At 32.1% G+C, this 14397-nt stretch overlaps 3 protein-coding genes across 3 annotated transcripts in view; 2 read left to right on the forward strand and 1 right to left on the reverse strand.

Annotated features, from left to right (window-relative positions):
• Window positions 1–174: 174 nt before the first annotated feature.
• LOTGIDRAFT_234065 (hypothetical protein) lies at window positions 175–2658 on the forward strand. The gene is made up of 3 exons (XM_009061176.1): window positions 175–216; window positions 737–1033; window positions 1291–2658. The coding sequence occupies exons 2-3, from the start codon at window positions 793–795 to the stop codon at window positions 1905–1907; spliced, it is 858 nt and encodes a 285-aa protein (XP_009059424.1). The 5' UTR covers window positions 175–216; window positions 737–792; the 3' UTR covers window positions 1908–2658.
• Window positions 2659–3265: 607 nt separating this feature from the next.
• On the reverse strand, window positions 3266–4695 carry LOTGIDRAFT_124100 (hypothetical protein; the record flags this gene model as incomplete). The annotated part of the gene is made up of 4 exons (XM_009061177.1): window positions 3266–3377; window positions 4021–4172; window positions 4328–4373; window positions 4550–4695. Coding segments are annotated over 4 exons (456 nt in total), but the record flags the coding sequence as incomplete, so codon positions are not given.
• Window positions 4696–13805: 9110 nt separating this feature from the next.
• The window catches only part of LOTGIDRAFT_234067 (hypothetical protein), a gene marked incomplete at its 5' end in the record, with an annotated part of 14630 nt that continues 14038 nt past the window's right edge, over window positions 13806–14397 (forward strand). Inside the window, one exon of the mRNA XM_009061178.1 lies at window positions 13806–13824. Coding sequence (XP_009059426.1) covers window positions 13806–13824 — 19 coding nt within the window. The remainder of the gene's footprint in view (window positions 13825–14397) is intronic.

The raw sequence follows: 14397 nt of genomic DNA on the forward strand, positions 1-14397 counted from the left end.
CGAAAGTCACTTTTTTTAATGGTTTTGTTAAATATTTGAGATTATATGACCCCTTTTACTTTTCCTTGAAATAATCTCGTAAATATACCAAAATCAATATCTTTTCATAACCAAAGTAATGAGTATTGACCTTTAATTTCGTTACGGAAACTATCAATCAGACATGAATTGTACGATACATTAAAAATATGGATGCTGACGTCTTCGGTTGTCATAGTAAACATTCATTTTTTCTTACATTAATTCTACTGCTACAAAAAATATTGACACACTTGATAAATGAACTTTTGCTGTCTTATTTTATGAATCTGTACTTATTTGAATTTTTCAACTTGAACTTATGAATCGCATTTGAACCTCAATGAAGTTCAAACAAAACAAAAACCAATGTCAATGATAAGTGCCTAGAGTAGTAGTAGTAGTACTTAGGCCTACTCCTCTACTGGCACTTGTTCCAGTCCTGCACTGTACTGGCTCCAATCAATAATGATATTTGGGATCATGTGGACTCTCTATTTATCTTTACTTCAAAATGATTGCCAACCAAGTATATCTACTACTTGTCTTGTCCTCTGGCTATGAGATGTAGTAAATTTTTCAAGGGTTTAAAAATGCTCATGCGGATGATGCACATAATATAAAGGCCTGTTATATAATTTTTTTAGCCTATTTGTCATTTATCATAAATTTAACGGTACCGGTAGCCTATGTAAGATTATGATTCATCAATTTTCAGAAGAGTTATCAAAATAAATCATCTGAAACAGCAAATGGAATTTTGAGACGTATCATATGGCGAGGCCGCAATCTAGACACCATTCTCGAAGTCATCACCAAGAAGAGGTGTTAAAAGCACCACCTGGAAGTCCTACACCATGGTCTACTGAACAGAATAGTAACCTAGAATTTTTCTCCCCACGACCTCCTAGCAGACCAGCAGGAGATGATGGAAGTGGAAGGAGAAAGACATCTGCTAGAGGAAGACCATCTTTAGTAACTTCTGGTCCTGGTCCCAGTTTACCTCAGTTACCAGGTAGGCTGTACTTATGGTAACAATAGTATAATGCTATTTATGGTCAAATATTGTATACTCAGATACATAATTCTAGTGTTGGTAGAAAAAAAATAGTAAGCTTACATAACAAAGAACCATAAAGGAAAATGCCTTGCTTTGTTTTCATTTTTCAGACAAGTTACTCATTTCACATTTGAACTGATCTTGTGTTTTGATTTTCTTGATTACCATCTCTATGTTTGGAGTTCTAATTCATTTGTCATTTTCTTCTTCAGGTGAAATTGATCCATTTGCCAGGAGACCTTCTCGTCCCTCTTCATCACTATCTAAATATAAACCATTACCAGATATACAACATGGCCATCATAAACCTCAGGGTTTACATGATAACTTAGATTATAATGTAGAAAATATAAACATTTCTTCAGATCAACAACTTCATACTAGATTTAAAGTGAAACAGACTAAATCTTCAGAGAAAAGAGTGAAATCAAGTGAGAATAGAGTAACACAGACAAGTTCTGAAATTCCTGTCTCCAAAGTTAAAATCAGTGTTAAAAGGAAAACAACTGTACAAAAATCAGATGTATCCAAAAGTAGTGAACATAAGAATGTGATACCAGATCCAAGTCAAGATAACCCTGTGATAGAAATAGGAGTGAAGCTGCCCGATACTGGTGATAGAGTGTGTCAAGTATTTCATTCATTTGATACTTTAAAGTCTGTGATGAAATTTGCACAAAATAAAACCGGGAGCAAAAAATTGTCTCAAAAATATTCTTTAGCAATCAACATGCCTCGGAAAGTTTTTACCAATTTAAGTATAACTATTAAGGAAGCTGGATTGGATAATAAAACTATCCTATATTTAATTGAGAAAGATCTAGATTAGCTTGGTGTGGTGTCTAAAGACATTGTGTTTTCTGTTGAGATGTGATATTTGGGAAAACTATGATGAAGATCGGGATCTGTCAAAGAAATGAATTTTGTGTGAGCTTCATTATGACAAAAAATTTTGAACTGTAATCTTAAATATCACATCACATATCAATCAGCATGTATACATGGTTCAGTCACTATTTCTTACAGGAAAGATTCAGAGAGATTGAATTCTCAAAATCTGAAAAGTGTTTTTCTAGCCTTTCAACAAATAGTATTGAAATCAATTGAATGGGCTTTTAACAGTATGTATGCTTAATACCAAATTCTTAAATGAGGAAATTACTTGTTTTCTCAAGTCTTTTCACTTCTGCTTCAGATTATTTGAGAAGCATCTCTGTATTTCATTCTGTACAAGGACTATGGTTTGATTGAGTAAATTTCTCTATCACTTTCAACCAGTGAAGAGAAGTTTTGATACAATTTATGATCTATATATGAAGAGGCCTAGCAATGTTAATGCTTGTCTGAATTATAGTGACAGAAAATTTTTGAATATTATTTATATCATGGAAGAAGTGTCACAGGGTATCAAAGGGTAAAAAATGAGTATGAGTGATAACTTTTAGTGATTATGTCAGTGTTGTTTGTGGTGATTCGTTTAAAAATTCAGATAAAAAAATATCTGTGATAACTGATAAGTAAGCTTATACAACTTTATATTGTTTTCTTTTCTTTTTAAAATAAAGTTGGAACTTTTTAACAAATATTGATTGTTGTTACATTAACCTTAGGCAGCATATCTCTTTGATGTTGAATGTAGATGCAAATTCAGGACTGACCCCTCAACACCAGGCAGGTTCTTTATTGCAAGGTAAAAGTTCTAGACTTAAGGGATAGGGTTAAATTTCTAGTGACAGGATAAGCGCAAATAAAGGGCTTTATGAAAATTATTTGAAAAGGGCTGTAACTCTTTAACTATTCATCATTTCATACATGCAAAGTTTCATCAAGATTGAATAAAAACTACCCATTTCTTGTCATCAGTGGATGGACAATAACATTGACAATATTCATCTACATTTCTTAAGAAGCGAAGACAAAAACAGATGGAAACACTAAAACTGAATGAAAAAATACATATATTTGAATTGAATATAAACTTGAGAGTAGAGAAATAATTTAAATATCACAGATTTAAAATAAAATCATAACAGGAAAGTGTCTGAATGTTCAGTTTTGATTTACATCATAATCATATTGCACAAATATCGAATGCATCAATTAACACTTCAAGGCTTTTTATATCATGTGCAAGTTTCATTTTTTTAAAATCACAAAATAGGAGAAATTAGAACAGGCTGTGCTCTTTCACATCAAATTACAAGTCTTTTGTGGGTTTTCCTCTTCTACTGGTTCTAGATCTGATGTTAAACGAAAAACACCATCCAATACCTTTAAACCGGGTAGCACAGAAAATACTCTAAAATACAAAAGAAAGATGTTAGATGACAGTAGAATTAGCAAATTTGAAACAGAGCAATAATTACAATGATGTATGTTTTTCATACGAATGGAAGCAATAATAATACTGTATCACAAATAAATACATTATTGTGGTATAAGCACACTTCTTTAATACAATAATATGTTATCATCATGACTTCTCACTTTGGTTTAATTAGCTTATGTTCTCATTATTACTGTTATTACTCTTTGATGTATTAACTCTATTAATCTCTATTATTCTTAGTTGTATATATATATATATATTGTTATGTTTTATTCTCTTATTAAATTTCATCTGATGAAGACATGTGTAATTTGTGTTGAAACGTTATGTGTTTAATATTTTATTAAAGAAGTGTGCTTATTCCATAATATTGTCTTGTGTTTGTGATATGTATTCCTCACTTCTATAATTATGTCGTTCCAAGTCCAATATTACATTACTTTTTTGTTAAACCATAAATACTTTAAAAATCTATGGTGTCATTAGAATCTAATAGCAAAGCAGATGACAATCCAACGGCAATATACGTCCACATTTTCATTTGGGCATATAAAAATGATATGACTTTTAATCTAATGCCAATTTTTAGCTAATTATGAGAAAAATAACAAACCTTTGTCTGTAGAACTGTGAAAAAACAACTGGGTTACCATTTAGATACAATTCTGCTATTGGAGTTGATCTTAACATTGTCAATCCATCCAAATCCTTTATATCATTATCTTTTAGTGTTAAATATTGAATCATTCTTAATTTTGGTAAACCCTAGAAATAGATTTCTTCTTTATTTTCAAACTCATCAAAACACAGAATCACATGAACAAAATTACAGATTGTTCCAGAATATGCAAGGTCAATGTAGTTCCTAGAGTACAGAATTGAAGCAAAGAGGTTGAAATTCAAATGTATTGTAGACTTACCTTTAATGAAGTAAAATTATTGTTGTTCAAATTCAAATATTCACATCTGAAACAGAAAAACATATCTTAAAGCTTTCTTTAGAGTTTTACAAAAAAGTGAACTCTAACGACTAAAAAAAGTACACATATAGATTTATTCATTACAAGCAGATAGGATGTACATGTTTCATAGAATTTCTTCTTCAATTGCAGATAAAAGATACAAAATGAGATATAACTTACTTTGGAAATGAAAAGGAACTGATTTTGTTAATTTCATTATGTGCTAAATTTAGATATTTAACATGCTGTATTCTATCTAATACCCTGTACAAATTCTTCTTTTGATAACCTTCTTGTAATTCTTGATAGCAAAAATTTGCTAACTGGAAAAAAACCCAAGAAATTTTGAGACGTCTTTATGTTATTTCAACTACTTTTGCATATTGTAAATATTGACGAGACTATCCCAGATAGGCCTTTTTTCAGTAAAATTTCAAAACTTATTTTAAAATTCAAAACAAAAATTCTTAATAATCTATAAAATACAAATCCATAACACACATTTGCATCCAATTAGTATATTTCTGTTTTGATATACCCATTTCTATAATATACCAAACAAACCTCAGCCTTTTCCCAGTTTTCTATTTCATTTCTATATTGCTTGTGTTGTTTTCCAGTTAAATCATGGAATGATTCTTCATCAGCATATTCAGTTTTCACTTGATTTGAATTCTTGATATCTTTTACATTTGGACCTGTAAAATTATTACAGCATAATGTCATGTTACATTCTGTAATTTTTAGTTACAAAAAAAAAAGGCTAAAGTTAATATTTTGCCAAACAAGTTCATTTGTCATTGGCTCAATATAAACCAAGAAATTTGGCTTGGTTTTTTCAGAAAACATATGGAATTGGCATGATTTCATGTCACTCTGTAGGCCTTCTCCAATGTTTGAGAGAGTTAATGTACATATAGTCGAGTGAAGACATTTGTACACAACATAAACATGAGCAGTATGAATGCAATAAGATCTAGCTTGCATAGTGTCATTTAACTAGTAATTTTTTCAAATTCTAATTGATAAATTTTGTCATTAAAAAAAAAATCTAAAGGTTGAAATTTTACCAATTCTGATTCTTGGTGCCTTCAGTTCATCTCCTTTAACTGTAGTAGATTTCAAGTCGTGCCAAACTGAATACTGGAATCTTGCTGAAGGGAGCTAAAATAAAAGTATGCAGCTATGAATCTGATGAATGTGGCTTGGATATTCTTTGTTTCAACACTGACTTGTATCGCTTGCCCACAATGATTTAGATTAGTTAAAGGGATACCACGTCTTAGGATGAACATAAAATTTTCATTTTGCTCAAATTTGGCCAATAACAGTATATATCCATCAGTGGACTTACCTGGTGTCCTAACCATACATCAAAATCCCTCTATAATCCGATATATCCACAAATCAAGTAATTAATTATAAAACGTTTAATACATCCATTAAGCGATTTTCAAATCGTGAGTCCAGTGTAATTTTCAAGGGGAAGTAACTCTCAAGTGGGGTTTCCCGCGTCCTTGACCTCTACTCTTGAATTGACCTCGACATTTTTAGACATATTTTGAAGACAGAATAATAATGCCTCGTAGGAGATAAAGCGACTCCGCGAAAAAGCCATTCATATAATCTAGAATGAATACTCCACCACTGACACAATTTTCAACGAATATTTTCAACGAAAAGTTTGTTTGTATACACCGGAAGATGATTGTTTCCTGTTTTAGTGTTGATTACCCAGACTCTTTTTTTCTCAAACTGAACGGAATTATCGCTTGCTCACCTTTTTTTAAAATTTTGATTATAGTTTTATTGTCGCTTTTTCAAACTTGATAAAGTGTGGGATGCATACTTATTTAACCAATGGTCACTATTAAACACAAATATTAGCCACAGGACGAGTGTATTCTAAGACGTAGTATCCCTTTAATGCACTATTGAGCAGAAATTGACCGAACTATTAAAAGTTGTCAGATCTTCTGTTAGAAAAAGCATTTCTTTAAAATAACAAAATAGCAAACATACATATTGGAAAGATAATACAGTGGTGTAACCTATTTTCATGGATATAAGGCTTCGAATTTCGTCAAAGTTAAAAAAATGAATTTTTTTTTTATGTCTTAGATGTTTCCTCAGACATTCTACAAAATAATTAAAATTGGTTTATTTCGATTTTCTTTATGAATCCTTTGACGTATATTTCATGAGCAACCAACTCGGCAACACGGCAGAATGCGTCACCTATTTTCGTGTAGGCCTACAATGTTTGATCTATAAATAAGTCTAGAAAAATACGTTGTATGGATACCGGGTGGTATAATTAACTTCTCTTAGTATTTATCTTTAATATCAATTCATTATAACTAGTGACAATTCTTTCAAAGAACCACGATTTAAAAAAAAAATAGTGACTGACAAAGTAAGATACGTAGCGTGATATATTGCTAAACGTCACTGAAACAACATAAGAATATGGTCCACTTTGTGTTCCATAGAAATTTTCTGCTGACAAGGAATCCGCTAGTTGATCACGTGACTTCATTCCTTGGACTACATTCTAGCAGACGACACTTGGAATTCCGATTATAAGGATTATAAGGAAATTCGGCAGTGACGTTTGGTAATAAGTGAAATCTGCCATTTTGTATTTGTCAAAGTATACATTAATAATTTTACCTTGCTTGAAACTACTGAATTCATTCTACTAGCTGATATTGTACAGACAACCCATGTTTATTAAAATAAGCAGATGCAGAGGGTCACGCGAGGTCGCACATCCACGAAAAATAGGTTATCACGAAATTAGGTTACTTGACTGTGCTGAAAATACCATACCTGTGGTAACTGTGAATAGATATTTCTTACAGCCAACTGATTATTATCTTGTTGTATCCTACAACTAAGATCAGATAGAGAGTCATAATATTGGCTTCGGAATGTTGGAAAAAACAATAATTTTGAAATCGTGACACTCACACTACTAACAACAAACCTTCAGTGTCACTCGACACTACACTGTACAGTGTACTGTAGTCTGGACTACAGTCTAAATACAATGAACAAATTCTGAAAATTTCATCATGGAAAAAGATACCAACCTATTTATCTCCATTTCGTGTAATTACGTGCATACAGTCTACGAATTAAATATAAATAGGCCTAGAGTAAAAAAAACCATGAAAATCATAAAAGAATTTATCTATTTTGTTTACATCAGCAACGCCCGCCATTGCAGGGGAAATAACTCTTTTACCTACCTTGACCTTATTGATTATAAACAAAACTTTCAACCAATCAAATTGCACAGGAAGTGCAGGTGTGTTTTTTTTTATTTTACCTGAGATCAAAACGTTGATTGACACTTCTTCTAAAACTAATATAACTTGTTTAAAAGAGGAAGTTTTTGGTTACGAACTGTGAATCTGGTAGTTTGAAATTAACTGGGAATTAAGTATATGAATAAAGGTCTATATAATAAATTATTATTGCAAATAACAGCCTCGAGCAGCCATCAACATTTTGATATATTCCTACTTCACTCCTCTATTATTCAATTGGCTCTATGCAGTAGGAGGAATGATTGCTTAGCACAAAATCAGTAGATCTAGTAGTAATACCTCAGTCAGTAATCTTCCTTTCTTTAACATGGATTTAGTGAACATTGACATGTTGTTTGAATGATGATGTGCAGACATCCAAAGACCCAGACTAACCTACACTCTCTTTATACATTTTCAGATTAAAACTAGCCTGACAACTCTAGCCCTATCCAAAGTGGGTGGGGAAGAACTCTCATGAAAATCAACATTGATTGGCACTCAACATAAATTGTTACATATAACATTTATGGGCTAGACTAGAGTAAAGCGTGCAATAGCTTCCATCATTTGATACAACAAACAGATCATGGGAATTGTCTATTTTGTGTAATTATGACTGTAAAGCATTAGATCTATTATAGTCTAGAAATTTCATAAAAAAATTTTATTATACCAGAACATTCTATTCTACAAAATGAAAAAAAAAAGGATCTTAAGTAGTTAATGAAAATAAATATGATTACAAACATTTTAAAAATGGAAATTGTTGTTAAGTGAACGAAGCAATTTGCACACTTTTTTTTGCAATGAGAATATTCTTATTAAATTTTCTCAAAGATATGTCATAATAGTTTTAGAATTATTAGAGCATTAATCAACATTAATACAATTTATCAGACTATTGTTCTATGAATAATTGTTTTGATCATCATATTTGATAATAGTCAAATTATTGTAGTTTACAGTAGCTATTAAATATTATTAATTCTATAGAAATATTCCTTTCAATCTAATTGGTCAAAAAGCGAGTGCTTTATCAGTGACAATTAAATGGCTTTAAACATGCAAGATTATTTCTTCAATTTTTCAGAAATTAACATTAATAACTTGAAATGGAGAAGAAATCAGACATTAAGAGTAAGGGCGTGAAAAGAAATGAAAGTAAAAAGAGTAACAGAAGTAATCCTGATTCTACTTTATCAGATGATGATTTTCAAGATGCCAGGGAAACCATTGGTAAGGTTAACTATGTTTAATTCCACTATTGTACACTGTATCTCTAATGTCAACATGAGACATGCAAGTGAATTTTTTTTAATTGCAACAAATCTGGCTAGCAAAAAGACTTGATTTTGGAACTGCCAGTTGATATTTGGCTGACATCTTGATAAAATAAGATTTGTAGAAGTACCGTAAATAATCTTTTCTAAGTATTGAAAGTTAAAATTTATATTGATCAAAAACCAAATCCAGTTCCATAGAGAGAAGACTATTTTTGCATATCGTTTTTTTTTCAATTTTATTTTACAAATCATTTTCATATAATTGAAATAGGGTCATTCTATTTCAAATCACCCAGTGGGTCCTAGGTGACCCTCTCAGATATGAGTGCTTTTTTCTCAATAAGTATGTTAAATAATGAAATAAAGCACTGGTTTTTTCCCTCCAATTATTTTTGATATGTTAGACCACATCAGTAATAACTTAAAAACTTTATTTTAAAAATGTGCTTCATTTTTAATATTTCTAAAATTCCTGTCCCCCGTTTCACTAAGGTGTGTAAGTTTATACAAAAATGTTAACCTTTAATTCTTAGGCACTTTCTTATTCATGTTTCTCTAATGCCTAGGTCACACATTCATGGATCACCTCGCCACTACGAATTAAATCTTACAGATGACCGCGGAAATGACAGTGTAGGAAAGGGGTCGTTTGAAAACATGAGTGATATGGATTGTTACCGTACTACAAGACCTACAAATTAAATAAGTACAGATTAATACAGTTATAATAGGGACTTAAATGGATCAGTGTGGTCTAATACGGTTTAGTAAGAATATACTACGGTTGTTTGATCTGTGGTCAAATTTTGAACATGTTAAAATTTGTCATGAATATACATGACTACGGCTACAATACGGAAAGTTGCAGATCAATACAGTTGTCATGAATGATGCTAGATCGAATCCTTACCTAATCCGACTTCAAATCCGTGAACGTGTGACCTAGGTATAACAAACTTACAAAGATCTTAGCTACGAAGGTTTAACCCATGTAGTCCATAACATTGTTTTGTTAAATTGACAAGAAGAATCTGAAAAGGTAGTGTGTAGTTTCTACGAAATTGGGGATTTGAGATGAAAATGCCATATTACCTGGAAAATGAATAAACAGACAGAAATTTTCAATCTTAACTGTGGGTTGTTTTCTCTAAATTCCAAAATTTGAAATTTCAACAGGAATGATGGAAAATCCTTCATTAGATTTTTTGGAGATTCTGGTTAAACAACATTAGATAAACTTTAGAATTAGCTTATTTTTCTTTCGAGAGCCTTTGTTGCAAAGGATAAATGTTTCTTATAGTTAGAATATTTAGGGTATCCAAAGATATGATATATTATGATATTGTTTTACTGTTATTTTGGATTTTGGGTTTTGTTTTGTAGTTTGGATTATTTGTTTTAGTGTTTTTTGTATTGTTACATCAATTGATGTGATCAACTGAGAGTGGTCAGTCTTATTAATATGATATGGTATAGGGCTAGTATTTAATAGAAAGAATGCACATTTTTCTATCATATTGATTGTATTTCATTCAATTTTCAATCAATTACAAAGTCACTGTCTACCTAAAACTTGAATAAGTTTATTTTGTGAAATAAGACTTTCTATGGATAAATAATGACTGTATCTCAAGTGTACTTTTCCTGTTTCCTTTCAAGTACATAATCTATTCAAAATCATTGAGATCTATTAAAAAATGGAGTTTGTAGTGTTCATCATCATTCGTGGAGAGAATACAGATTCTTTGTATAAAAACATGTGGTCACTTTCATGAAAGACCACATTTGAGGAGATGCAGTAATCTGAAATGTTATTGAAACTAAGCCAATCAGTTCAAAGAAAAGCTAGAAGCATCATATCAGATTATTATAAGATTGGAAACTGTTTATAGCATATTACAGTGAATAATAATGCAAGGAAGAAGCTGTAAAGTGAGAAGTAAGTTTTTATACATATTGATTACACCAGTTTCATACCAGCACTACAGAATTTTGCCGGTAATAAATGTGTTGATTAATGATTAAAATAACGTTATGGATTTAGTCATCTCCAGTTGAGATATTTGGTAATAAAATTTTCAAATAATCAGCTTGTTCAAAATCCACTAGCTTTTAGATGAGGTTTTCTGTACTAAAATTATATTCCTTCTTTTAATTTTAAGGAATTTAGCTCTGTATTGGTGTTAGGGTGTATTGAGACAAGTCTCAATGAAAGCACTGGCCTAGGTCACAGACCAATAGATAAGTCTATTAATTATGTGAAAATAAGTTAGTCATTAGTATGATTTTAGTTGAAAAGACACAAACACAAACATACACTGCATGTTATATAATATACTGTATATAGCCATGGCACCAGTCCTGAAATAAGTATTCCCTGAAATCTAACTTAGAAATCGATTAATCTATTGATATAACATGATACATTTATATGAAGAAATATCTGCTCCTAGGATGAATGGGCATTGTTCAATGGTTCAAGTCTACCGTGAAAGGGAAAATTGCTAAGATTTTGATTTCTTTTGTAAGCTACAACCAAACGTTTTGTGTGAAATTTGTTCTGAAGTTCTGAGTAATGGCATTTGACTATTATGGAGGCTTTGGTAGCTATAGAATCAAATGTCGTTATAAAGGGTATCATATGGTTATCGTGTTGAATGTTGATTCCATTTGACCCTGGTATGATTTATAAGAGATATACTTCACACTCTTAGTTTATAACAAAATTATTATAAGGGTGAGATGATACTTACAGATTTTTCAATCCAGTTTCTTTCTGTCAGTGTTTTATGTCTAAAGGTGCTAACATGGAAAAAGTGTCTAGTCTTACCGAATTTAGAATGATCAATGCCTTTTTATACGCCCACATCTCTCTATGTGGATGTATATTGGCGGCAACCCCGTCCGTCCGTCAAGATTTTTGATGGAATCAAATGAAATTCGGTATGTGTATCCATATTCATAAAATGTAGATCAAGTTCAAACTTTAGCTATTTTCGACTGTTAGAAGCAGAGTTATTGCCCTTTCCCAAAATCTTGAATATTTACCATCTGCATGCCGTGGTGGGCATATATGGCTGTGGTCCACTATCTTTACTAAAAGCTATGCACATTAATCATACTTTGACAGTGGAAAGTAATTAAAGTAGGCTAATGCTGTCCTGGTGAAAAGAAGGATGTGAAACTCAATTTTATTTCATTTCGTTTTTTCTTTGAATAATGACAACAAGCTCTCCCAATGGCAATTTAGTGTTGAAACGGTTAATCAGTTAACCGATTTCGGGTAGTATTTCACGGGTAACCTGATTTGAGATTATCGGTTAACCATCAATTTTATAAGAAGTAAAAAGAGAGCAATTTTGACAGAAAATTCGTCACTGTATGAGTCTTTAAGCTGTTTTCTTTAGTAAATAAACATCTTTATTGATTGAATAATTGAGATTAATGAATCAAGATAGGGTATCAATTAGCAAAATACTAACGAGTTGCAAGAATTGTGGTCAAGATTATCAAGCCTCTTTTTTGATATAAGTTCAACTAATTACTCGTCCTGGATAATCGCGTCACGATGGTCATAGTTTGTCGACAGTCGCCGTGTGCACCGTTATGTTAATTAGGTTAATCAAATAAGCACTGCAGCACTGTAATCATTATCAGACGTTCGGCATGCGCCACGGTTCGTTGAATCTTGTTATTATTTTTATTGTATTGCGGAAATGTAACACAGTGTTTTTAAAGCATGTTCTAGTGTTTTAATAAGTTTTGTTATTATTTTTATTGTATTGCGGAAATGTAACACAGTGTTTTTAAAGCATGTTCTAGTGTTTTAATAAGTTTTGTTATTATTTTTATTGTATTGCGGAAATGTAACACAGTGTTTTTTAAGCATGTTCTAGTGTTTTAATAAGTTTTGTTATTATTTTTATTGTATTGAGGAAATGTAACACAGTGTTTTTAAAGCATGTTCTAGTGTTTTAATGAGTTTTGTTATTATTTTTATTGTATTGAGGAAATGTAACACAGTGTTTTTAAAGCATGTTCTAGTGTTTTAATGAGTTTTGTTATTATTTTTATTATTTCAATCGAGTACGAGTTGCTTAGGATGAAAACAGTTATAAAGATCGTATTACTTTTTATTAACTCTCCTCTAATTAGCTGTTTGTTTCTTCTTTCCTGTCAATCAGCTTCAAGCTTATTAATATTTATGAGTACGGATTCATTGAGACAATAGTTTTATACCAGTTGTGGAACCAGTACACTGATTCGCGGCGACTTCAATGAGATACATGCATTACAGTGACCCCACAATAACTGGTATAAAAACGTTTGATCTGTTAGAGACTGTAGCAATGAGTGACAATGGCACCAGTCCGTCTGAACTCTGTCAGGCCCGCTCTGAAGCAGACGCTTCAATAGGTTGTTCGGAATCTGTCGATTTGTATCGAAAATTCGCGGGGAACTAGCCAAAATCTTCCTGGGTACTCATTTACACTTACTCTAGTTTAGGTACAGTTACCGCCGCAAATGCGATTTTTGACTCCTTTTATAATCTTTAGTAATTAACTGGGATTAACCGGGTAACAAACGGTTATTGCCGACGATTACCCGTGTTGTGTCTAGGTTCGAACGTATGTGACGCCGAAACAGTATGTACGCTTCTGGTTGCTTGCTTTGCACGAGGTCACATGACGTCATTCACTTTGTAGTAGGTCGACGGGCTGACCGCCATTGTTGTAAGAATTTCATGTATAATAAATTTAAGTTTTAATCAACTATGCATCTTTATGGCCAATCGCAAACACAACAAATTGGCGACGAGGATGAACCTGAAGAAGAATGGCTGGTAATTTAGTAGGTTTGTTGCCTCCTCCTTCACCTTTTCTCGCTTCACCCGGCGATCCACCGATTCCGTATCAAAGATGGATAGAGGGTTTCAAGAATTATCTAATTGCTAATGCCTTAGACGGCGAAGATGTCTCCGATGACAGAAGAAAAGCAATATTGTTTCATTGTTTGGGTGATGAAGGACAACGAATATTTAGAACTTTGGCCAACACAGATACGTACACAAATGCACTCGATGCCCTCAAAGCTCGTTTTGGAAAACGAAAGTCGGTCATTATGTCTCGAAATACATTTCAAGAAAGAGTTCAACGTCCAGGTGAGAAAATAATTGAATTTATTACTGCCTTGAAAGAACTGGCTAAATACTGTGAATATGGTGATTTGACAGATGAAATCATCCGAGGACATTTTATTACGTTCACGTCTATGAAACGAATTAGGGAACGCTTGCTTCTAGAGCCAGACGATACTACTCTCGCTAGAGCAACTGAAATAGCCCAGTTGGTTGAAGATGCACATTTCCAGTGCAAAGCTATGACGAAAAATGGTCAAAAAGTCGAAAATTCGTCAACAACGTCAGAAG

Source organism: Lottia gigantea, assembly GCF_000327385.1.
Source record: "Lottia gigantea unplaced genomic scaffold LOTGIsca_46, whole genome shotgun sequence".
NCBI classification, from domain to species: domain Eukaryota; kingdom Metazoa; phylum Mollusca; class Gastropoda; family Lottiidae; genus Lottia; species Lottia gigantea.

Coding starts and splice junctions, on each gene's coding strand:
- LOTGIDRAFT_234065 (XM_009061176.1), top strand. CDS start 793: ATGGCGAGGCCGCAATCTAGACACCATTCTCGAAGTCATCACCAAGAA. Junction 1,034..1,290: donor CAGTTTACCTCAGTTACCAG/GTAGGCTGTACT, acceptor TTTCTTCTTCAG/GTGAAATTGATCCATTTGCC.